Source organism: Sycon ciliatum, chromosome 1, assembly GCF_964019385.1.
Source record: "Sycon ciliatum chromosome 1, ocSycCili1.1, whole genome shotgun sequence".
In the NCBI taxonomy this organism is placed as follows: domain Eukaryota; kingdom Metazoa; phylum Porifera; class Calcarea; order Leucosolenida; family Sycettidae; genus Sycon; species Sycon ciliatum.
This window is the reverse complement of record NC_088643.1, coordinates 46872857-46899931: the sequence shown is the minus strand read 5'-3', so window position 1 is coordinate 46899931 and position 27075 is coordinate 46872857. Positions and strand designations below refer to the sequence as shown.

The following is a 27075-nucleotide window of genomic DNA, read 5'->3' as shown; positions in this document are numbered from 1 at the left end:
GCAGACCCCATACTCAGAAAGTAAGTTGCACACTTTTGAGAGCTTATGTACTCCAGTACTACATGAACATGCTGGTTTATGCATGCCAACATGCAGACAGATATGGACACAGCTCTCACACTAACCGGGAACGGATTAAAAAAAAACACCCCAACACTAGAAAACGATCACATCCAGGCACGCTGTTCAGGTGGGAAATATATACGCCTGGGTTGCTATTTCACCGTTTTCTATTCCAGTTTCCTAAATAAAAATAAAAACCAACCCAAAACAAAACATACTAAGTCTTATGTTCAACAAGAGAGAGAGAAATACGAGTAAAACCATGCCTTACCTGTACCAGCAGGTCAGGGCCATGCTGTTAGGTACAGCTTATGGTGGTTAAGTACAGCTTATGCGTTATGGTGGTTAGGTTCTGTAGCTTATGGTGTGTTAGGTACAGCTCATGGTGTACTACTTGGGTGTACTGATGATGTCCAAGAAATTAGTTACCGTGTGATTTTCAACTTTACACCTCAACATCAGACCAAAGGCAATCACCAACACAGTCAATCCTGGTGGGTCTGCGATAGAGTAAACAGCTGGTGGGCTATATTATTATAGGCTGTCGTGGAATTTTATATCGCCCTGGTTCACGACAAGCACTAGCAGTGCAATTTCAGACATGGCAAAGTTTGCACACGGTCCTTCTACAGGACCAGTGTAGATGTAGACGCACAGCACTGGCCCTAGGCACACGTGTCGTACCAGCAGCGTGTTTATAAGGTCATAGCAAGGCATGCTACGCTCTATGGTCACCAGCTGTAGCATTGTACTGGCACTATGACTTGGTTACAGGGGAACTTACAGGGATGAGACAAGCAAGCCGTAGTTGCGACATGCATCACCTGGACGCAGCCGGAGGGGGCTTGTCCCGTACACTGCGAATCAAACGCATGATGGCCATTTGCAAGCGTAGCTCTTCCTTGTTGTTGGTTATGTAGAAGCATGGCACACCGACTTGCTGGAGACAGAGAGAAAAAGGATTGACGACATCAGGGCATCCGTCCCGGGATCCAGCTGCAGTTACCCTTACCCCCAGTGAAGGTAATACTTGCTACTAGTGTGGGTGGCTAAATCAGAGATGATCTGATATAAGCTTCACTAGCACCATTGATTACACAAGAGTTAAAAGCAGCCCATGGTTAACAGGTAGGTATACTTCAAATAGAAAGTATATGAACTCTGAAACCAACGAAGGTGGCAGGTACAACAATAGACCTTCAAGCAGCTGAGCCTGTTGGCAACAGACCCAACATGATCTGGCATAACACACCCACCCACACCCACCCACACACACCCACACACCCACACACCCACACACCCACACACCCACACACCCACACACCCACACACCCACACACCCACACACCCACACACCCACACACCCACACACCCACACACCCACACACCCACACACCCACACACCCACACACCCCCACACACCCACACACCCACACACACCCACACACCCACACACCCACACACACACACACACACACACACACACACACACACACACACACACACACACACACACACACACACACACACACACACACACACACACACACACACACACACACACACACACACACACACACACACACACACACACACACACACACACACACACACACACACACACACACACACACACACACACACACACACACACACACACACACACACACACACACACACACACACACACACACACACACACACACACACACACACACACACACACACACACACACACACACACACACACACACACACACACACACACACACACACACACACTGCATCAGAAAGATCACAATCAGGTTGTACCACATTATCAGGTCTATCAAGATGACTGTAATGTGACTGTAATGCCTGGAGCGACCAGCCTCAGTCAGAGAGTACACTGCTGATTCTAATTAAAATCATCAACTCACAAGAACCAGCTTGGCATAAGAAGAACAACAACAACCACAACAATCTCTTATTGGCCACTGGCTATCGTGAGAATAAAGATTTGAAACAACAACTAGAAGAGTAGTAGTAGCCAAGTACAAGTTCCTACTCGAAGTATTTATTTGATTTTTCCTATTTACTTGACTGGATTTGTCCCCATTGCCTTCTTTGCTTGCGCTTTTCGAATTCTTCATTCCGACACCCAGTTTGTTTTCAAATAAAGGCAAAGTTCTCAGTAGCTAAGTACAAAAACACTTTACCTGTAGAGTAGACTGCTGCTCCAGGACCTGCTGGTCGAGTTGTAGTATTATCTTCTGGTCCAGTTGGCGTAGCTCTTCTTCCAGAGTCTTCTCCAATGCCTGGTTGGATACAGTACCAAGAAAACATTGAGCAATCAGGAACACAACACATCAACAACCCACGGACACTGTCAGCAGACACCACCAGTACACCATTCGACAAAGAAGAGCATCCTAGCCTATACTGCTACGTGTAATCAATCACCAGGAAACTCGACTGGAAAGAATGCAATATAGGAGGCGCACTGGGTTTTAAGCTGACAGTGGGTATAGGCGAGGAGACAAAAAGGCAGGTGTGCTCACTAGCACCACTGTGAACGAGTTAGCGCTACAAATACCGGTGTGAAATAAGGACAAAAATCAAACAAACAGCTAACATTTCCACACGGTACCATAGCATTAAGTTGGACTTGAAACTGACAGTCAAGTCCAAGTCGTAGCAGTATCTTCTACGCGCCAAGCGCTACCTGATGTGTCAGCCCGCTATGTCGGATACCGACAGCCATGCATGCATCGACCAGGTGCCATGCGTGAGCTGGTGGTGGTAGTGAGAAGGACACCTCTGTGCCAGGGTGTAACTTAGCAGCTTAGCTTGTGTGGGCAAGCGTGCGTTTACCACCATTTGACCAGGTGTTGTCAGGAGACACAATAATTTCTAAGAAGCAGTTCTGGTGACACGAGACAGTGATACTACTGTAAACGTCCGTAAATGAGTACGTACATCATCACGGTACAATGTACTCACTTCGAACTTGGTGGTCACACCTGTACTAACTTTCGAGCACGAACTAACTTTCGGACCTGACTTGTGTGTAGCGGAGAACTCATTTTCCATGTACAGGTCAGACCTCGCTATAACGTAATCTCTGGGGGATGGGAGAAATTAGGTTATAGCGAGGTTTATGTTATAGTGAGTTGGGCACCTTATTATGCAATATGTATGTCAAAATGCCGCTCTTCACTTACTGATTACAACTGTACTGTTTTACATACAAGGATGATGATGACTAGCAAAGATGTGCACATGTGTTCAGGCTTGTCAGCAAAGGGGCGACAAGAGCCATGCAGTGCGTGTACTTGTACATGTGAGTCGTGATGTGACAAGATTAGAGCCTATAAAAAGTAATGGGAGTAGTAAAATACCGGTATTTTACTACTCCATGCTTCCGAGGTGGACGGCTCAGTCTCGAATTCGTCGCGAGAAGGCATGCATGCCGTGTACATAGTCATTTTTATACGAGTTTTTACGTTATGCTGAGGTCTCCGTGCGCCCGGGACCCAGCAAACAGTGCGTTATAGCGAACATTACGCTATAGCGGATTATGTTATAGCGAGGAAATTTTGTACAGAAGTGATGCGGTTTCGGCAGGGACATCCACATTTGTACGTTATAGTGAGGTTTATGTTATAACGGGGGTCGTTATAGCGAGGTCTGACCTGTAGATGTACATGCTATGTGCTGCATGTGCGCACCATACCGGTACATATTTCGGGCAGTATGTTTATCGGGCTGAACTTGACTTCAACTAACCGAGTCAAAAGGATGAAGGGGGTATTTATTTCGGGCAGGTACTTATTTAGCAGAAATTCATACACCCATCACTGGAAGAGGTTATTGTTCAATCAAATCTCTCCTCGGCTTGCAAGGTAGCCCATATGGCCAATAGACACATCTGACTGACAGGGCAAGATAGAATAGAGACCTCTGTTTGCTCAGCTTCATTCACCTTGTGCATTACTCAGTGCAATCCGACCGAATCATTCCCCAGAGTCCACAAGATGCATGCACCGGTAATGGCTGTTGGGTAGCTATGAGCTAGCTCCGCTTGGCAGCGGACACATGATTGTACATTCCGTAGCAGGCTAGCAGTGTAGTGCTACTGCAAGGCTATACAATGTACAGTACCGGCAATGTAACTGCATAATTATCTAGAAGCTGGTCTAGAGACCAGTCTAGAAACTATCCACGCCAGTCGAGACCTGAATGGCACAGGCAGTCATACTAGTCACTTACAGTTTTCTTCTGCTGAAAATTCGACTTGATCTGAGGAAGGCGGTGTGCCATGGTCTCGTACTTTTGCAGAGCCGCCTTGTGCTCTTTGGCCAGATCAATACGTCGAGCTGTGCGCCACAGAAAGATACAATAGTCAGCAATCCTGCTCGGCCAGATCTAGACTAAAGATGACGCCAAAGAACAGGACCAGTAGCATGCACGCGCATACACACACACGTGTACGAGCACAGTTCTGGCAACTGAAATCCGACCCCTTAACGGTGCGTCCACATTCTAGCGGTCTCTGTTTCGTAGTTTTACCATCCTGTGTTGGGTCTTTGCGATGTGAGTGCACCGATCAGGGATCGGATTTCAATTCCCAGCACTGTACTCATAGTAGGAGGTTTTGTTCTACGGAATTGCGCATGAAAATAACGTAGGAACTGCACGTAATTTTCATACGTAAAAACCAGAGCTGTTGGGTTTCGCTCTACGTGATTTCTCCACGACTGCTAAATATGCCTTGTTGCTTTGGAGATGCGTTGGCTGCATGCGCCCACCGCATGCACCACGGGCCGAAACAGCGTTTTCCATTTATATTTTGCACATGGTGTACGGTGTGTGTACCTTGTGTTTCGCGCGGCTTGAATGTTGCCATGGATAAATCCGGAAAATGCGAAAAATATTTCAAAAAGTCCTACGGAGGACACAACGTAGGAAAGGGCTTTCCTACGGAAATCCGTAGAGAGATGTACGTATGAAAGTTGCCCTCGCTCCCCGGCGCGTACGATATACAGATTTTCATGCGTAATTACGTAGAGCGAAACCTCCCTAGTGTCAGAAATCGGTCGCGTGGCCGTCCCAGGAGAGGGGAGAGAAATTCAGCTCACATGTACATACATGTACACACTCACGCACACACACATACACACGCTACTAATAACAGTTACCGGTATCACTCCATCCTCCCATCCATCTACTCTAGTCCAGATCTTGGGTGAGACAAAGAAAGGAAAGTTACCCAGGCTGCTTAGCAAGAATTACTTGAGAAGAATGTGAGGAGACAAAGCAGAGTAACTCGCATTGCTGAATACTAGTAGTTCAGAGAAGTAGTACTCCGCAGTGTCTATCAGTGTCAGCTATTGTGCATGCCTAGGTCAGGAGCACATGTTACTGACGACATTCTACGGGATAAAAAAGTTTGCAATGTGCAAATGACAAATACCAGGGGAATTTCCACGGCTAACATGGATCCTCACACTATTACATTTTCAAACATCACAATTCCAACTCATCACCACCACCACCGCTAGTCCAGCAGCAGCAGCAGCACCGCTGGAGTACCGTAAAAGCCCGTAATTAGCGCCCACCCAGTATAACGCCCACTACCCATGTACACGCCCAGGTGCCCGGTGTCAACAGTCTTGTCCCGTTTTCTAGCCCACCTCCGTGTAAACGTCCATGGGCGAAAGCTCAGGTCCATTACACAGTAGTGCAGTACGTGCACAGCTCCATGTACATGTATATGCACGGTACTGTAGTATAACTTAGTGTACAGTGCACTGTGCTAACCGTATACGTACATGCAGTAGTACGGCATGATGTGAAAATAAGTGTGGTTTCACTTATCCGAAATAACGCCCGGGCCCACATTTGCGCCCAGGTCCAAATTGACGCCCATGTTCCGGACCTTCACTAACGCTTCCGCCCAGGGCCTTATTACGGGCTTTTATGGTATGTCATCATCAATCAATACAGTCACGTACATGGATACTCAGGTACATTGAGTCACTCACTTTTGTGCTGGTTTAGTACACGCATGCGCTCATTCAAGAGGTTGCGCTCCGTGATCAGTTGGATTTCTTCGATTTCACGGAAAATCTCGAACACAGTCTCATCAGCCAGGCATGATGCCAGTTGTGCAATCACCTCTTGAGTTACAGATGGCAGGCCAGATGATCTGATCGGCACGAACAGATGGACAACAAGAAGAAACACACTCATAATGAAACCCAACACGGCAGCGGGATTGGGCCAACGCTGCTATTTCACTTTGACACGGCCCAGGGCATGACGTCAAACGCAAACACCTCTGCAGAGTGTGCAGACTGGCAGTGTGTAGCTGTCATGACTTGGATTTACGACAAGAATGATTCTTTTTCACGACGATATCTACACAACTCACTGGTACTACACAAAGCTGGCTGTGTTACAGATATCTGCAGGGATACCCTGGTCGTCTTTCAACATACGTTTAAAATGCATTCATACACTGGCACTTCTTTCCGCTGTACACTACTAAGCTTACCCTCGCGGTGTTTTATCCGAAATTGCCTGCAATCGCTGCTGAATTTTCAACGTTGCAGCCATGTCCGCAGAGGATGTTGTTGCGGCAGCTGGTGTTTTCGGGGTAGGAGAGGTGGGTGGTGGCTGTGCAGGAGTGTAGGACAGAGAGGATCCAGCGCCAGTTTGCCCACCAGATGCATGTGCTGCTGCTGCTGCATCGTAGCGAGGCATGGGAGAGCTCGGTGATGCAGGCTGATAAGTCGGAGCTGACCGCGAGTAGCCAGAGGTTGCCGAGGCAGCAGTAGACGAGCTACGGGATGAGGACATGGCCGAGTACGAGTAGTCTGCTTCGTAGCGCTGTTCTACCGGTGACTCGGAGCGCCGACGATGAACTGGCGGAGCGTACGCTGGCACATCAGAATACGACCGCTCCACACCAGCAGGCCCGGTGGGTGAGGATGATGATAAGGGTGAAGAGCGGTGTGCAGTGGATGATGATGGATATGATGGGTATGATGGTGCACCATAGCTAGATAGAGGCTGGTTATGGTGCTGGGAATTTGCAGGGTAGTCTCTTGACTGAGATTGATACTGGTTTGAATTCGCCGAGTACGAGAACGAGAATGACGATGATGTTGCTGCACCCGATGCCGATGCGTCAGATGGCTGTGACCTACCGGGTTGACTGGTTGACTATGCATATATCATACAACAAATAACAGAAGGCACACAGGAGAAATGGAGCGCCATCACACAGCAGCATAGCCATAGGAAGACAGAATTTTACCAGGCCCCGAGCATGTATAATGCCAGGGCCCATCTTTGTGATTGCTACCTCCTGACAGTGATACTCGCACCCTCCCCGAACCGCCAGTGACCCCATTAGTAATGCCTTATCACCACACGTGCTCACAGTTAGAGGTGAACCAAGTTCACCGGATGATGCACCCAGTGTGCTGAGAGTGCTCAACACGTGCTCACTACCTGCTCAATACCTGCTCACTGCCTGGCATAAATACCGGCATGGCCAATAGCATCATCATGTTGCCCGATAATTGAATAAGCATGAAACTCAGAGCAGAAGCAAACTAGCCTTGCCCGTTGTCGTTCTGTGTGATGAACCAAGTAACTAATACTTAGTTCCAAAGTCCTGGACGACCGTATGACATGACTGTACAATCATTTTCACTGTACTCTGTAGTGTAGTGCACATGGTGTGACTGATTGTAGAATGTAATGTTCACAATATCTTACCCACTCAGGCTGAGGTGCACTATCGTAGTCTGACGAAAGAGTAGACCACGAGGATCCAGTGAAGGGCTTGTAAGACATGACGAAGTAGAGTCGCTTTTACTTTTCACAAACTATCGTCTTCGTTGATCCAAGCAGCGGGGGATTTAGGCCACTATACACAAACGGCGTTGTCGCTGAGAATGACAAAGTGCCTAGCTCAAACAAGGGGCAAATACAGAGCTACAGCTATTGCTGCTCAAAACGCTCCTCTACAAGGTAGGACTACATACCATGACATACCGAGGAAAGCATAAGTGCAACAGTGAATCTTTGGGCATTGCTTGTGACCTGAAGACGTGAAGTGGAGCGCAAGCAAGTGAGCTCATAACTCGAATTCCGAACAATTACGGGTAGATCTCTCTGGGTAAGGGATGTCAAGAAAATGAATGAACACAGCTCCAACAAGCCAACTGGCCAATTGCCAAGTCTATTGAATGCAAACTAGAAAACGCGACGCATATGGATGATTTTGACTGATGATGACTATTCGATTTTGAACTGTCACAAACAAAAAGAATGTACGAAACGAAGTGGGAAGGGGAAACCCCAAAGGGCCCAAGGCAGGACGGATCGGCCTGACGTAACCATGGTGACTGTAAAGTGCACAAGTGCAGCCCCGTATTATTATGAGGTTCGCCCCCTATACTATACTATCTATAGTATAGAGTTCATTGGTCCAAAATCCAATACTACTACTAGTAATTGTTGTAGTACGGTACTAGTACTAGACTACTAGTCTACTACATGGTATATACATGTACAGAAGCCTTGCTTGGTAGTTAAGGTGGGACACCACCTTCCAGGGGTCAAAAAATCAACTTTCGATTTGTCACCTTTTTGCTATTGGAAATCAAAGCATATGCCCTGAGGTGTCAGTATTCCAAATTTGAAGCGATTCGGACCAACCGTTGCAGTCATATGACCGTTTGAAATTTGAAAATATTTGAAAAATTTGTACACATCGATGTTCGTACACTAAAAAGTTGAAAAAAATTGTACACATCGCGATGCTCGTGCACTAAACGAGCTGTCAAGATTGTGGCCGTGGAGTTTGGGAGTTTTGAAGCGCTTTTACTTCCAAATTTTCTTGCCATGGCAGCAGTGACCCGTGCCACGTGCAAAAAAAGTGCAAAAAATTCTTTCCCAAAGGACTTCTTCGCTGTTGCAGTTTCGAGCGCGATGCACAATGTCAATGGAGAACAAGAAGAGCAGGTCGTGCAAGCGTCCTGCAAAGAGAAGATTCTCACTGCACGCAGCACCTGTCCAGGAAGCTGCTGAGGGAGTTTATGAAGCTGAAGCAGTGCCAGAGTCCGCCTCGAAGCGCAAGTTGTACGATGGCGTTCCAAAAATAAGAATACAGTGATCATAATAAAAAATTAATGGATTCAACTGAGCGATAGTGAGTCGGATTCGGAGGAGAGCTTTGATGGATGTGCGCTGGCCTCGAACTCAGACAGTTGCTCCCTCAAGTGATTCCTCGTTCTCTGAAGACTGTCATGGCCCAATCGCTGAAAGTTGTGATTCAGACGCCACTGGACTTGAATTGTTTACGAAATTTGATTTTCTCTGCTTGCTCGTGCAAAATACTGTGGAGGTGAGCTGACCATTGCTGAAACTGCACGTTCTGGCCTTGCATCCACTGTCAGAATCACATGCTGCAATGAAGAGCCAGTGTTCAGCAGGCACCAGCCTGCCAGTGGTGGAGAAGTCAGGACAGTTTTATGAGTGCAATCGCCGCAGTGTTCTGGCATTGCGCACGCTGGGAATTGGCCATGTTGGCTGGCAAATTTTTTGCGGCCTCATGAATTTGCCCCACCTGTTCAGCTATCTGCATTCCAGCGGCACCAGCGAGCATTGTGCAAGGCGGCAAGGTCAGTTGCGCAAATCAGCATGAACGAAGCAGCAGATGAACAAGACAATGGACAGGCCTAAGCATATAACTGCTGTCACCTATGATGGTACGTGAATGAAGCGCGGGTTTTCCTCCCTACCCGGTGCGTTTACTGCAATTGACTGGCAAGTCGGGAAGGTCCTTGATGTGCATCTAGCTTCCAAGTACTGCCATGGCTTCAGCTTGTGGAAAGCTCGCCAGGCGCATAGTGAAGTCACAGCTGACAAGTATGAGAAGTGGAAGTCGGGCCATATCCCTCTCTGCAACCGCACCTGGCGTTTTTGCAGAACGCCAGCTCATGTTGGATAGTATTAGAGTGGCCAAGGCTGAGAAGAAGATGAAGCAGGAGGAAAAACAGCAAAGGAAACAAAGGAGGAGGTGCAGGAAGGGAATTGAGGAGCAGATTGTGGAAGCTGAGGGTGTCACATATGACGCTGGTGGGTTTTAGTTGGAACAATAGTCTTAGAATCTATGAAAAGGACACCTAAATGTTTGTGCTTTTTGGCCTTTTTCTGCCTTCTTGGACATGATTGCGGCTAGTGTGTTTATTTTAGACCTATCAACCCATACATTTTTGGAATCAGTGACTTGTTGCGCAGGGATTGAACTACAATGGTGATCATAGGACCTTTTACATTGGATTTTGAGCTCCCACAGTGCCTTCTATTTTACGCGTTTTGCGGCTCGTCCTGTTTTGTCTCTGCATTTGGGGTAGTAATACCTGTCAGATAGAGTTCATTGTAGTTCATTCCCTGCATAGGCATATGGACTGGGTTTTGCTGCATTTTGGAACTGTCTATGTTGATACATCTTGCTGCAAAGTTGTCCAAAAAAATTGCTGTTTGTGCGCACCCGTGAAGAATTTGTGTAGCCCATCAAGCATTACTGGGATGAACTGTAAATTCTCTTTTCGGTGCCTACATTGTGGAGCAGTATATAGTGATTGAACATAGAAAATTTGAAGGCAATCTGCCAATCCATTTTCATGATATGCCTATTTCAATTGTATGCGGTCTGATTTGGGCCGCGAATGGTGGTGTCCCCCCTTAAAGGGGAAGTTAAGGCAAAAATTAAAATTTCACCAGTTGTAGTCTTCGGGGTGCTGAGTCGAATGGTCTTGGTCCGAGGAAGCTGAGACGCTCCCTTCCTACTTGAATCCCAATCGAACTCGCGCACTTCCACCGAAACTGGGTGACTGCGCCCTACGAGATGGGGATTTGTATGCAAAATGTCACTAAAAGCGCCATTTCGTTCTTATAAAAGCACGGATGACCGCGATTGGCCCATATGTTGTAGTCTTTTGGACGCTGAGTCGACTGGTTTTGGTCCGAAAAGGCTGCGATGCAGCGTTCCTCCTTTATTCCCAATCGAACATGGCTGAACAAGCGGTCACGTGCTCCTGGGTGCCCAAATCACCTGGTCACCACGCCAGCAGGCGACAAATTTCACACCAAGGTTCAACTCGAGTGACAGGAGTGCATCCAAAAAAGGTCAAACAGGCTAGTAAGTTGTACCCTGCAGGCACGGTGACCAGGTGACTGGTGTACGCAGGAGCACGTGACCGCTTGTTCAACCATGTTCGATTGGGAATAAAGGAGGAACGCTACATCGCAGCCTTTTCGGACCAAAACCAGTCGACTCAGCGTCAAAAAGACTACAACATATGGGCCAATCGCGGTCATCCGTGCTTTTATAAGAACGAAATGGCGCTTTTAGTGACATTTTGCATACAAATCTCCATCTTGTAGGGCGCAGTCACCCAGTTTCGGTGGAAGTGCGCGAGTTCGATTGGGATTCAAGTAGGAAGGGAGCGTCTCAGCTTCCTCGGACCAAGACCATTCGACTCAGCACCCCGAAGACTACAACTGGTGAAATTTTAATTTTTGCCTTAACTTCCCCTTTAACATGTTTTTCGATTTTGACAGCATGTTACTCTGCCAACCGGTTTATGGTTGTAGTCAGGAGCACTACGCGTCCTCGCCTTGTAACATGCTGTCAAAATCGAAAAACATGTTAGTCTACTACATGTACGTTAATGCATTATCACTCCCTGACTATTGACTCCCATAGATTTTTGCCATACCTAAGCAATCAAATATTCCTGCATATTTCACTCCTTGTAAGTTGTAGGGCTATATTGACCGCTTATATTAATTTTGACACCTTTTTTGCGATTGAACACATGCTTTGGTTAGTCGTGATACATCTAATATTGACTTCGTACTTGGTCAGTATAGGAAATAAAAGACCTCGTAAAAGACCTCAGCTTCGCCTCGGTCTTTTACTCGGCTTTTATTTCCTATATTGACCTCGTACTCAGTCAATATTAGATACGTACTAGTTACTAAGTACATGTACATGACTTGTACTATAATAATTATAAAGAAGCCTTGCTTGGTAGTTTTAACCAGGGAGTAGACATGTTTTTTGATTTTGACAGCATGCTGTACAAGGCGAGGACGCATAGTGCTCCTGATTACAACCATAACCCGGTTGGCAGAGTCCCGGTCTTGCGACCATTAATTTTGAACCGTATTGGGAAAACCCAGGCTCTTTACTCTAGGGGTTGGTAGGATGTAGGTTTTTCTTCTTTTTTTGTTGTGTTGTAGATGTCGTCGTGTTGCCGCCGCAGTTGTTGTTCACGTTGTCGTGTTGCTGCCGCTGTAGTGTAGGGACTAGGGTCCGGTGGATTCTGCCGGCAGAAAAACAGCGCAAACCAGTCTCAATTTGTAAAACGCAAACATTTATTGTAGCAAACGTTACCCGTTTTACAGTAACGTCCGGGCCCAAATTGACGCCCGGGCGCCCATGCTCTTGACCTTCACTAACGTTTCCCGCACCTGGGGGCCTTATGACGGGCTTTTAGAGTAGACCATACACTAGATACAGTACTCGCACAGTGAAGTTTACCTGGAGGTCACCTGACCACCTGACCACCTGTTCTATTCTTTTATTTCAATTCGCTCAGGGCACAGGCAATACTGCCTTCTCACTTCTCACCGGAGAGAGGACAACCTCAATCCAAATCGTCGAGACTTACATGACATTGTACATGTACATTAGTGGCTTGTCTTCTGGCACTAGCCATCAATTTTGCCCATCTTTCAATGCCACTGCCACATGAACACGCATACGCACACCACACACACGCACCCCCCCCCCCCCCCCCCACACACACACACAACGGATCCTGCTACCAGAGCACACAACCATCACCACGATCACGGCTAAAAATAATTACGCCAGGGTTGTATAGATGCCCCCAGACTGCCATATTTTGAAGAACGTGTAGTCATTTTCACTGGGGTCAAAGGTGTAAATGCTACAACAGGGGCACATTTCTCACCATAAAATAAGCTAGTTTGGCCAGAATGACCGTTTCGGCTTTCAATCCAGTTTGCAGCTACATACATTCATTTCCATACCAGTGGAAACAAGTTGAAACAACCAAAAGCTGGGGGCTGCTGATAGTTTTGCCACCTCTATTATGGCCGAGCAGGGCATACACTGCTGCTAGTCACGCGGCACCCTACACATACCGTAAAGTCGTGCATAAAAGCCGCGGCTTCTATGACTTTCTTGGTGAAATTTTGCAGGCTTCTAGTTCTATATGGGACAGGCTTCTATACAAGACAGGTATTTCTATGCATGTCAACACTAAAACCAGGCTTATGTGTGATTTGATGGGCCCAAAATTGCGGCTTCTATTCGAGGGCGGCTTCTATTCAAGGGCGGCTTTTAAACAAGACAGTTTACGGTATTTCGGGTCCATGAAGGCCAGTATCTGGTACATGTAACTGTTATATACAGCCGTGACCACACTCCACAGTCTTGCCATGTATGATGGACACGACTGGTGATCCTCACTGGGCTAACACAAATCACAGAGATTTCGCCTGACACATCATTGTTATGAGGAATAAAAACTCCCAATGATCCTCCAAGGATTCATCAAACTCTAACACTTCAAAAAAAAATCACAGATCCTAGTTAGCTTTACCTACTGCAGCAGTTGATTAGAAAAAGAACATGCACCTCTTGTGATGGACAGAAGCGGTCTGAGCTGCTGGAATGAGGACATTTGTAGATGCTGCGGCATATCCACAAAGCTAGCCAAGGGTGTGAGGGGGGGGGGGGGGGGGGGAGGTGTGAGAGAACTCATTGAAAAAGTAGAAAAGCACAGCTGCACACAACCTAGATATACATGTATGAGCAGAGCTGTCTGGTCAGTCACCCACTGAGCAAAGTTACAGGCTATACAATTGGAACAAGTAAAGAAGAGGCTAGAATAGAGAGAAAGGAACAATAAAGACAATCGGAAGGCAATGAAGAGTACCGATTCACGCACTCTTCGTGTGCACTAGTTGTCACCAGGAAGAATCGTGTCCGACTTCTTGTAAACAGCGATTGCCAACAGTCCAGCCACGAGCTAGAGTAGTATCCAGGTTCCAAGGAGACAGAACATGCACGCATATGTACGCACACACCACACCACACACACATACCACACCACACCACACACACACACACATACCACACCACACACACACACACACACACACACACACACACACACACACACACACACACACACACACACACACACACACACACACACACACACACACACACACATACGCACACACACCACATACACGCACACACGCGCGCGTGCGCACAAACACGTGCAGAAAGAAATACGCACAGTCACGCAAAGTTACTGCATGTAGTACATGAAGTGTGAGTCAAGCGGTCATGGACTCTACTCCTAGCCGGCCCTGCCGGCATGTAGGCATGAGAATCACACTGAAGGAGTGATTTTGCCGCTTGAAATGGTGGATATTCTGCCAACCGCATGTTAAGGGCTCCTAAGGTCAACTCTACTAACAAAGTAACCGGTACCGCCACTCCAAAGAACCCTTCCCCGTCCCCGTTCTCATGTTGGTAATATTAGGACATTGTTTGGCTGTGTTTGCATACCTGCTGGAGTGTACGACTCGTAATACTGCCAGAGCACTTGCATAGTGTATGTCAGTAGTGCCAAGACTGAGCAAAGCAATCCTCAACCACCCACTGCCCCCACTGTCCACAGCTGAATACCTAGAATAGAAATAAAGCTGTCTAGCAGGATGACTTTCAATGTCTCAATCTATCTCCCATACCAATGCTGGTACTGTCCGTACTATGCTACCAATGCTGTATGGTCTGTACTATGCTACAAATACGGTTGGTCTGTACTATGTATGCTCTTACCCAGAGGGCAAACGATAGCCACGTAAAGAACACACCAGCATTTGGCTCATCTGCTGTGACGGACAAGTCGGCATACTCGACGGTGGTATAGATGGCGCATGCAAACCAGACTGCAGCAATGACCAGTGACAAGCCAAGATCAATGAGGGCCAAGGTGCGGCGACGTCCACCTGGCAGCACAATCAGAGCCAGAGGGCCGGGAAGCACTAGGGCCAGGACGTTGACGACGGAAAGGATCAGGCCGACGACCAAGGATACGGCACCCATGCCAATGCCAAAGTCGCACGTTTCAGTACCAGATGCCTGATAGAAACATACATCAGCTGAGACACCAGATATGGTGGGGACTGTCACTTTAAGTTTGTCCACAATAATGGCCAGAACAATGATTCCACTGACCTGCAAGTAAACAGAAACAAGCAGCAAGCAAACGAGAATATTTACCAGGTACTAGTATGCCGCACGCATCCACAGCTACCTTGCATAATCAGCCAGGACTCTACATAACATGTAGATGATACTTCAAGTACGAAGTCTTTCGCTCAGCATAAGCTTGGTTCCGTCTACTCCGAATAAGTCTGTACTCAGTCTTTCGCATGGACAAGGCAAGACTGTACTCAGTCTTTCGCATGGACATGATGGACAAGCCGGCAAGACAGAAGTTCAAGTAGAACAGAAAACCTTATGATGCACACTGCAGGCCCTGCAGGCCAAATCACACAAGTTAGTTTAGAATCTACACCAGTCCAGGTATGCGAATTTCCATCCATGCAATAAATGGTATCATGCAACCTCTGCGCATAATGCCGCATACGACGATATACCGAGCATGCATAAAAGCGCGGTGTGAAAAGTGACTCATATTAAAGGGGAAGTGCATCGATTTTTCGAGTAGGGTCCAGAAGAAAGACAATTTGATATCGGTTCGAATGGCATATCTCTCGCTTCCATACGATACGCCAAATTTGCCAAATCGCCAATTGTATGCTCACATTGCCATAGCGACCAGAGCAGTGATGACGTATGAAAGGCTAAGCTCCTCCACAGAGAAGGTTGATCACTGCAGAAATTGGTCATTTTCAATTGTCTTATTGTATTCACGATGTGAAAGAAGTGCTGTGTTCAATGCTGTTAGTGCCGTGAACTATTTATCACCCTTCTCATGCATTTCCCTAGGCTGACTGTGCCTAGGAAATGGTTTCCTCCAGGACAAGATGCTTGGAATTCGCCATCTCTCCTGAGACATTTTCAGCAAATTTTCAAACCTACGACATTATTTCATTCGTCAATCTCCACCACCCGTCGTCTCACCTGGCTTCAGAAGATGTTACGAGAGATAGGAGAGTCGCCAGGAAGAATCACATTCATCTTCAGGAAGTGGAAAGAGCAAACGGCATGGTCCTTGGTTGGGGGAAATGCTGAACGTCTGATTTGTCCCAACCAAGATTTCAGCATTTGGTTCGACACTATTCTCGCTTGTCTGCTGGTGTGTCCGCACTCCAGCTTTCTCCTGTCGGTGTCACGTCCCAGTACACAACCGAGAGGACTACTAACAAACAGTTCACTGCACTAACAGCATTGAACACAGCCCTTCTTTCACTTCGTGAATACAATAAACCAATTGAAAATGACCAAATTCTGCAGTGATCGACCTCTGTGGTGGAGCTAAGCCTTTCGTACGTCATCACTGCGCTGGTCGCTATGGCAACGTGAGTATACAATTGGCGATTTGGCAAGTTTGGCTTATCGTATGGAAGCGAGAGGTATGCCATTCGAACCGATATCAAATTGTCTTTCTTCTGGACCATACTCGAAAAATCGATGCACTTCCCCTTTAATTAAACAAAGTGGAAGCTCAGTACTCTGCTGCAGTAGGTCATTCTCACTATGGACCTTTTAATTGCATGTCATGTGCTAGTTGTGGCTTGTAGCTGCTGTGTAAATGTTGTCTGAAAATAACAATACATTCTCGACGTGAAAATTCATAATTAGAGAAGGGTTCACATGGTTCTTGCGCTGTCAGTTATCATCGACTTGAAGAATTTGGATCTACTCTGGGGAGGTTAATGCACAATTCAGCATGCATGTGTGCTCGTTAGGTGGAGGTGGAGGGGAGGGTAACAATGACATTATTACAAAATTTTACTTTATTTCAGTTTACTCTATATACGGACAGTCTCAGCAGGTATATGTCGCGAGCAAGTACACATACTTGTAGATTAGGAAATGGTTCTAGATTGGCGACTTAGCAGAGATCTCCATTTCTGACCCAGTGCAAGAGGGTAGAGACAGCCACCATTGAAAGGGCTAAAAGCAGCAACCATCACTATCACCCAACAATACATTTGTACCGGCGTGCTAGTGAACGGATGTCCCTGTGTTGTAAGGCCACCACCACAACGTTTACCTGTATAATTGTCAAAATACTACAATGTACTAAGATGTTGCAATATCGGCGGTAATTAATGAAGAAAGTGTCAATCAGTTGGCAGGAAGCACGAGCTCCAACGTTTGAAGCAGACACATTCTTCACTACAATGTACTTAGAAGTAGTACTTTAATTCCCGTAGCTATGCAGAAGACGTTACTTCAGTAACGTCTGGCGCTAGCCAGGGTCCACACAGCTTTAATTTGGTGTTTGTTTGTGTGTTTGTTTGTGTCACGCCTGGCGCTATCCGTATCTGACGGCAAAAAAAGCATAGGATGTTATAATTTTTTGAATTCTCCTATTTTTTTTCTGGCATATCCTGGGATTCGAACCCGCACTATCGCCCTACATGCATTCCCCCATACACTTCGCATTCATACCCATTCTTCCAAGTTGCTTCATGTTATTATCTTGCGTTTGAAAGCCCTATTTGAATATTGCGGGCACCTGTATGTGGCCAGCTGTGTTTGATGGTACTGTACGGTACGGGAGACGGTGTCGTATTACCCTCGATAGTACCTGTCCCGTTCCTATCCCCTACCGTACCGTGCCATCAAAGATGGCTGGCCACAATGCATATTCAAATACGGCTTTAAAATGCAAGATCACAATGAGAAACAACTTGGAAGAATTAGTATGTATGCGAAGTGTATCGGGGGATGCATGCAGGGCGCGCGATAGTGCGGGTTCGAATCCCAGGTTATGTCTTTAAAAAAGGATTTTTTTAAAGAATTTATAACATCCCTATGCTTTTTTTTGTCTAGGTCATCAAGGCAAAAAAGCATAGCGTAGGGCCCTGAGCTTCCAAGCTCTCTCGTTCCAACAGCAATGGAGCCACAATAGCGGGGAGGGGGGGGGGGGGGGGGAGGGGGGGGGGCAGCTGCTGTCCGCAGAAATTATTATACAAAGTCATGCATTGTAAAAGCAAATTTCGAACTGCGAGCTTTATTTCAGTGCTTCAATGGTTTCTCTTTCATTCCTTGAATTTCAACATATACTTTTGTGCACCAGCACATGTTCTCCAGGCGTCAGGGCCCCAGCCTCCCCACCAATCCGACTCGCCGCACACACCAACGCAACTGAACTAAAAGACTTTAAAGTTCTACATAATTCCTTGACAAGACGGAGGCGGACAGATAAGAAGACCGGACACGACGAGGCAAAACTGATAACTAAATAAAAAGACAAACATCATGGCAGCATATGAGCATGCACGCAAAACAATGCTGTGCACGTGACAATGATGTAAGCGCTCCATGGTGCAGAGAAGACTGCACGTGCAACCCAAAACAATGCAACAAAGTCGAGACTAAAACACTACAAAATAAAACTAAAGAACCACACTCGCAACAGAAAGAAGCCATGAAAAGTCTTGCACAGTAACTAACCCGTTGCGCAACATACACAGAAACACTGATACACAGGTTCCCGGAAAAGGCGACTACACTCCTATCTCTCGTATCCGGGCAGTCTGGGACCGGGCACTGGCCATAACTTGGAAGTGCCCCTAGCTCTGAATCTCATACAATTTTGATGGGGAAGGGCCAGAGATCTGGCATGCGACGTCGCTGTTCGAACATAACTTGGCAAAGAGTAGAAATATTTCCACACCCAAGGGTGCCCCGTAGACCGAGGTGCCCGTAACGTTGAGGTCCGGCTAAGAGAAAATAATTGGTGTACTTCTCTATCCAAGATGTCAGCTAGCCTGAGAAGTAATGGTCTTTTGGCCCACATTCAGTACCTAAATTTGTGTATTTCCTAAGATTCCCCCGAATATTTTTACTTCGAAGTATCTACATTCACATCAGCAGAGGCAGCAGAGATTTCTTGTACTCACAAAAGTATTCTCCTTCTGAAGATGCTTCACATAGAATTGGTGATGTCATTTTTATGACATCACCATTGAACTGTGTTTTTCCATTTTCATGTCCAGGTGACCAGGTCACCCTCATCCACTCAATCAGTCTGATATAGCCTCATTGGGGCAAGCTAATAGTGTGTCTAACGCACGTGACTTCATAGGGCACAGTACACCCTGGAATGTAGTGTAATACATGAACAGTGCAGTACAGTTTAGCAGCAGCACCACAACATCAGTGCTTTTGGAATGTTGCAGCATGCATAACAAAAGAAAGGCCAGCACCCATGCACTTAGCTTTATTAGACCAGCATGCACACACCCATGTGCATGGACCGTGGCATTGGTGGGCCCTTTGTATAGAGCTTGTGCAATGTGACATGACAGCAGTATTACACCAACCCATGTGCACATGCACAGGCATACACACACACATACACGTGCACACACACATACACGCGCGCACGCACGCACACACACACACACACACACACATACACACACACACACACACACACACAAATCTAACATCACCTGGTAAATCGCCTACACCCAGTTCTATGACTACAGTATGACCCAGTATCACAGTGCTACACCACGTACAGTCGTCCCTCTCCAAACGGATTTTTTCAGTTCATTTTCTACGTTTTAATCCAGCACTTGAATTCCAGCTCCAACACCAATTTTCTAGAACAAATTGCTCAAACTGTACATAATTCGATTTTATATTCCAGCAGTCCTACATCGCATACCGCACAGCTATGCCAGTTTGGTCAGTATATGACATGCATGAACTAACTAACTACTTCCAGTACTTGTAGCAGGAAGCATCCTACGCATGTAACACACAGTTGAGAATAGTTATCATACCTATGGAGTATGGGCTGTACAGGCATGTATTCCCACAAAGTACTTGTACTTGTACTGACAGAAACACAGGCTGGGTTTTGACGTATGACACAGATACACATGTTAGATAGGTGGATCGCGTTGGCTGGCGGGATTTGATAATCCAGCGCCCTTGTTTATCCAGCAGAAAATGCCATTTCACAACGTTACGTACGGGATTAGAGAGGAAGGGCTGTAATAACACTCAACAGTTACATGCAGTACAACATTAATGCATTACTGCCCTAGACTAGACTAGACTAGAGCATGTAGTACACATACAGTCATGTACTACTAGTACTAGTCACCCACTGATGCAGTCCACTGACCCCAATGCATGTGCAACTGTACCCTTGCAGACCAGCATAGTACTAGTGCACTAACCCTTAATGTACCCCTTGAACCTGAATTAGCTGTTGGTCCCATCAATTTTGGACAAGATGGCCCTACACGTGGACAATCACCCTTTAGAAAGAGGATTGATGGGCAATTACTGTCCTACTTCAACTGCACAGCACTGCACTTCACTTTGTAGAGCACTAGTCAAGCGCTGTGGCTGCACAGTGCATAAAAGTAACTTAGGTACTGTACTCGTAGTATACTCTGAGACTAGTTCTTTCAGTGCTATACATCCTTCCTACATGGCAGTGGTTGAAGATGGTGCATTCCAAGAATTTGTTACTAGGATCATGCACCTGAGAATGTGATTGGATGAACTCCGTTAGTTTCTACACCATTGGGCATTGGACATACACAAAACAAAACAAAATACCAAACCGTCATGTGCTCCAGTCGGTCCCTATTCCTGCTGGACACAAACAATAACATTGTTACTATGACCTGCAGTGCAGCAAAACTGCTCGTTGACTACACCCTCATGAACTCATCTACAGTAGCTACTATTTTAGTAAAGTACTTGCATCCATTATCACACACCCGTGAACAAGAGCGAAGATGCACGCATACTGCATAGTACAGGCTGATGATACACCCATACATGAGAGCAGTTCTATGCCTATGCCGAGTATGCGGCTATGGAACCGTTTGCACTTCGCAGTGGTTCCGCCTTGAATGACCTGTGCATACCACCTGCCCCAGTTTGCTCTCGCACGTAGAGCACCTCCAACCTTTCCACCCTTGCTCTCAACCAAGGCAAGTGCTGTACTAAGTCTTGTAGGTCTACTACGAAGCTTTCACTTTCAGAAGGCTAGATAAATGTGCAGCACACTGTAGTAAGCGACGGCAAAAACACGCGCGCCAACGTGCACACCCATGCCATGAAACATTTGCCTACATTGATTATGGGTAGCGGTATCCTACGACAACAGAGCACTGAACTGGAGTGGACGACTAGTTAGTTCACTGCTTGTTCCGCTACGTACACGGATCCTCTATGCCACTTCAATAGAATGATCTTGTTTTGCCCAAAACAACAATCATTATTGATATGATAACTCTTCCAACACTCATCGTGAGCCCAATCCAGGGCAGTTGATGGTTGCCAAACCTGATCGAAGACAGGAAAACAAAAACCCAACGTTTCCTTGCTGGGGCACTCCCCCAGTCGTCCAACCAAATGTAACTTAGCAGTGCCTTCTCCCACATTTTAAAATCCTCGTCATCCAACAAACAAATTCTGACCAGTCACAATAACAGAGCCTTTGGCCAACTACGTTCTTGACTTCAACAGTTGAAGCGGGAAAAAAGCCCACTGGCACTTCTAGTTTGAACTTCCTCCTCCTGTCTTTGACGATCTCGACCCACGCCGAAGCTAATGAAAGCAATAACGAAATTAATAATAATCAACCGTCGACACGTTGCGTACACAACCGCCAAGCAAACAACTACATGACCAGTGTAACGACACAGTCGACACAGTCGTTACATGACTGTTACGTTCTAGTATAGTAACGCATTTTCAGGCGGGGAGTCTTCACCACACAATACAAAATCACTCACAACCAAGTGACACATGGAGCATAGCAGGGCCACTTCTCGTCACAGCGGAAAGCGAGAAAACAAACAAGCGGCAGCGACCACGCGAGGAGTATCCACGTGTAGCAGGCAACACGTGTTTCACTTACTATGGCCAGGATGCGAGCCACCAGCTGGATTCCTTCGAACTTCTTGTCCACCATGATTGCGGGAGGAAGAGCGAGCGTTCACCAAAGTAAAAGTCAAGCCCGATAAGATCGGAAGATAGTTGTTAGAGAATGGGAAGAGGAGGACGGAACACTATGCACTTTCAACTGCAAGTACGAAGCAAGTAAACTCTTTCTACCAAGTACAGCGGCTCGAGTGCAGAACTGGCCCACTTCTCCTTCTATTTCTGAGCATACTGCAGCATCTACTTCGCCGCCTTTTTACCATGTTTACTACGTATACTACTAGCCACAGCACTTGCACGATTTCTAGCCGTAGCGCCGCCACACGTCCCCTACTACGGGCCCTAGGCTATATCGATATTCCAGCCGGCCCTCGACTCGAGATGTTCGAACTCGCGCTATTTCGACCATACCGCGTAGACCATGTAGACCTACCGGCGGTCCCCAGATTATACAATATTATTGTACGTACTGTAGATCTACCACACGTTTTACATTGTTTTACTCGAGATGCTGGTGGAAGGTACAGTGGTCCCTCTATAATCCGGCACCATTTGTGCCACGAAAATCTGCTGGATTAGGGAGGGTGCTGGATTAACAAATCTGATCTACTGCTGCAATGTGCATGAAGAGGACATTTGGCTACTGAAAATTGTGCCGGTTTATCGAGGGTGCTGGATTATAAAGTGCCGGATTAGAGAGGGACGACTGTATTACTATTAGTACTATTACTATATAGGCTGTGCTGAGGAGCTCTAACACTTAGTAACAGTAACACTAACAGAGTGAAACAGTTGCTGTCCACAGATAGTACTATGGCCCGATAATGATCTCGTAATGACGTAAGTCATAACATAATCCAACTGCACTCAGCTATGCAGACTCACTTGAGAACAATGAGAAGTAATATAAAATAATGATTAGTTGAGTAAAAAGGGCTACACCGCAGTACACCATGGTGCATGTGCTGTGCCTGGCCTGGCTAGCCCAGACATGATCTACCATGATCTACAGCCATCCTACAATAATATTGATACAGCCTATTGTAGCCTATTGTTGCCCAGAACTCAGAAGTGCCCCCCCCCCCCCCCTCCTAGCCCTACATGCACTTACATGTAGATCTACGTCACCATGGTCACCGGTGAACATGGTGAATAGGGCTAGTATAGGGGGCATTACTAGTACATGGCATAACGCATAATAACCCCCCTCCCCATGCCCAGTGCAGGGTGCATCGTGTGAACGGAGGGCAGGTTGAGAGATGATGCTGCGGACAAACGCTGCTCGAGGCCAACCCTTGGTCAGAAGTAGGGGAGGCTTCGAAGTAACAGTTTGATCATTCTTGAAGGAAGAAGTACATACGGCCCTTACGGGTGCGGTAGATCTACGGAGTGGGTTGAGTCCAGGGCAAAGTCGGGTCACGTGGATGTGATGTGGCATAGAGTGTGATGTGTTCTGGGATGGTTTCGTCGATTTTCGAAGGAGGCTATAGTAGGTCTACTAGTACTTAGTGAAGAGCTCAACAGACCTTGAAGCTAGGCGGTTTGTGCTAGACTGCAGTGCAGTGCAACACGAGACTAGCGCGCAGTAGCTGCGTTTTCTGAACATTCCTCGCGTGCAGTGAAACGAGGTCCGAGATCGAAGAAGGACAGTTTTGAGTGAAGAGCGAAGTTCAAGAATGAGGGCTGAAGGCCAGTGAAGTGCGCATAGCTGAAGGCCAGTGAACTTGAAGTGCCCATAGTGGGGTTCAACTTCAAGGACACCCTACCCCTTACAGCTGGTCTGTGCGCAGCGCGGTGGCGTAGCTGTTGAGAATGAGAGGGTTGAGGCCGGCCGCTTCGATTCGGCTGATTTGTAGTATCACTTCTTTACAATCATTGAGATCGAGCGCGAGGCGCAGGCTAGCTGTTTCGTTGTGTTGCGTGTGGAGGAGTGGACTGTACGCTCGGTTCAAAGTTCAAACCCACTACACTGTAGATCTACTGTACTGTACCGTTATCAGTGGTTATCCCCCGAAACTAGCCTGGCCTGCTGGGTAACACGTAGATCTACGTTATGACTCAACTGCTGTTACCAACGCTTGCTGTTATACTACTACTAGTCTTGTACATGTACTAAGTCTTGTTCACCAGGCCGGGAGTCGTAGATCTATCGTTGTAAGGCTCCCTGTACAGCTGTTGCCTGTGTTGGACACCAGCACACGGACCTGACTCGGTCGACGCCTCGACGTACGTGAGCTGAGGGTCGTCCTTCATTACACAGCGCTAGCGCGCGGATCAGTGTATCATGTATGCTACCAATTTTAAAATAGCATACTGGCATTACTGCATTACTGCATTACTGCATTACTGCACTGGTACTGGTAGATCTAGTACTGGGCCACGGGTGGTATAAAAATGCCGAGCCCTCTACTACTAGTAGGCTCTAGCTCTGATCAATGCCATTCCACCTGCACAGGCCGTTTCTCAAGTAGTACTAGATCTCTTCAAGCGCGAGAGTCATCCACACACATGTACATTCACAGACACTTCTACTTGAGTCTACGCATTATGTGTGATGCTTAGCTTATCTAGGGCCAGTCCTGGCAGATACAGAGGCAAAGCAACGCTCTGCCCTTGCTTGGACATAGTCTGTCATAGAGCGCTATTAATTTTGCAGCCAGGACCCTAGGCTATGGCCACCAGCATTCCCTTCCCATGCAGTGCATACTCTAGTGGCGTTTAGGTGTAGTCTACTGTAGTTGCCTCGTTGCTCCAGTTTCACCACCACAGTTGCGGCTGCAGCCACCTCTAATCATGCAGCGTTCTGTTTTCGAGGTTCGTGGTTTCTCGTAAAACTACCAGTAAAAACAATCAAAACTTTCCCGGACTACCGGTATGCATGTACATGTACTGTATGACTATGAGGCATATGCCTACTGATCGACTACTGCCTGTACTCTCTGCATATTTTGTAGGACAAGGAGGAGTGCATGCAGGAGTATGCATGGTATGCAGGTCATTGGGGGGGGGGGGGGGGGGGGCTTGCCTGGGGCACAGTCAGTGTTACTGTTTGTGGGGTATGTGACCCAGTGACATACATGTACAAAAATGTGTACAATGTGTGCAATGTGTACATCACTACATACAATCATGTACATGTACAATTATAACCTATAAACACTGGTTAAAAACCAGTATTAGCTGAACCTTGCTGTCAGTGTCAATCTAACAATTGCATGTACAATCATGTACAATACATGTATGATGTGTGTGAAGAAAGAATCAGGATAATTCTGGTCTGGACGTCTTACCGCTGTGCACACCTCCACGGCCATGATCGCCTCTCATTTGCTGAGGGAAAACATGGATGCCAGTGATGGAGACATTGACATACATGTACCGGTACATGTACTGGGTACATGTTCACATACATGTACATGCAGCGTCATTCTGGCCTTCTCTTGTGTCTGCAGTTTTCTATTCTCTGTGGTCACTTCCGAGTCTTGACCGACACTACACAATGTATCATGTAGATCTACAAGTCGATGCTGATTGGCCGTCGGATGGCAACAAGCAGGTGATATGTTTGAATGCACCTTTTGATTTTTTGCTATAGCCTTGTAGTTGTAGGCAGCTGCTTTGCGCTGTAGACCAACCACCCATTGGATACTGCATGCCCTCCCGGATCCCGTCATCCTACTTCGCCCAGATAAGACGTATTGTGATAAGTTTCAGCTCCGTGCGCTCTCGGGCAAGCCCTCGAGCGCATGGCTGAAGTTTCGTTCTGAATCCACCACGTCCCCGACCGCCACCCCTATAGGTGTCTTGCTTTTAATTATTTAAGTGTTGTACCTTCATGCCCGCGTGCTCAGTTTCAGCTCCGCACGCTCTAGCTCGGGACATGGTGATTGGCGTTTGCTTGTTGATGTATCCGGTATGTTTGAATCTGTACATCTATTCTACGCCTCGCGGAAAAATTTGACTGCCTATCGCAGCAGGCAAAACGAAACCCGGGTGCGTAACTCACCCATCACGGCAGAATATACCAAATCTTTGTTATTGTCTGAAACCATTGCAGCTAGCGACTTCAGACATTTTAATTTCAAGTACATTGGTTTCCTTGCCCGCCACACCCGAGGTCGAAAACACCAGTGGCAGTGGGGTGAATGATGCTCTCTCCACCTGGTTGACTCTGGCACCATACGCCGCCTTCTTCATTCTCTCGTGTGTTCTCAGGTGGCTAAGGATTTCCGGACGAGACAGCAAGGTCGGCCCAAGATCAGTGACCCTTTAATCAAAAAAGGCGTCCTGCTGCCGCGACCAGAAACCCTACTGGGCCCTAGCCCGTATGTCCAGGCGTGCTTCTGGCTGACGCTTAGCCGAGGCGGCAGAGATGTCCTCACCGTGTATGGGGAGCAAACCTGGCTCAATCTCCACATCGGGCAGTACCTCCTGCAGTACGCCGGCCAGGAGGTCCCGAAGCTCGTTGTGGCGACCTATTACTAGTTACTACTAACGTTAGTATCCCTCGACAAAAGAAGCAAATTACTTGCCTCAAAGTGCCGCTACGAAAATAGATACCGGTGCGAGTCGTACCTTCGCAATTATTTACTTCGAACATCCAACAAGCATCCCGTGATCAAGTGGCAGGCAACAAGCTGCTACTACCGTAGTATGCTTATCACTTGAAAAGTTGAAGTATCAATCACGCTACTTGTAGGATGTAGTGCATGCACTGCTGTGTTTCACACCTTTTACCGTAAATTGCGTAATACGTAATACGATGTGTGCCTATAAAC

General features: G+C 46.9%; 2 protein-coding genes and 1 long non-coding RNA gene across 3 annotated transcripts; 1 reads left to right on the top strand and 2 right to left on the bottom strand.

Moving 5' to 3' along the window:
• Nucleotides 1-185: 185 nt before the first annotated feature.
• LOC135829220 (DNA-directed RNA polymerase II subunit RPB1-like) lies at nt 186-8334 on the bottom strand. Its single transcript, XM_065341627.1, has 6 exons — nt 7834-8334; nt 6602-7272; nt 6090-6253; nt 4315-4421; nt 2262-2360; nt 186-1003 (listed from the first exon to the last, which is right to left on the bottom strand). The coding sequence occupies exons 1-6, from the start codon at nt 7909-7911 to the stop codon at nt 884-886; spliced, it is 1239 nt and encodes a 412-aa protein (XP_065197699.1). The 5' UTR covers nt 7912-8334; the 3' UTR covers nt 186-883.
• A 5319-nt stretch (nt 8335-13653) lies between these two features.
• Nucleotides 13654-22527, bottom strand: LOC135829211 (uncharacterized). Its single transcript, XM_065341618.1, has 3 exons — nt 22275-22527; nt 15017-15415; nt 13654-14192 (listed from the first exon to the last, which is right to left on the bottom strand). The coding sequence occupies exons 1-3, from the start codon at nt 22326-22328 to the stop codon at nt 14124-14126; spliced, it is 522 nt and encodes a 173-aa protein (XP_065197690.1). The 5' UTR covers nt 22329-22527; the 3' UTR covers nt 13654-14123.
• A 2213-nt stretch (nt 22528-24740) lies between these two features.
• On the top strand, nt 24741-26984 carry LOC135829203 (uncharacterized). Its single transcript, XR_010555792.1, has 3 exons — nt 24741-25111; nt 25750-25853; nt 26513-26984. It is a non-coding gene; the product is annotated as an uncharacterized LOC135829203 (long non-coding RNA).
• The last annotated feature ends 91 nt before the right edge of the window (nt 26985-27075 follow it).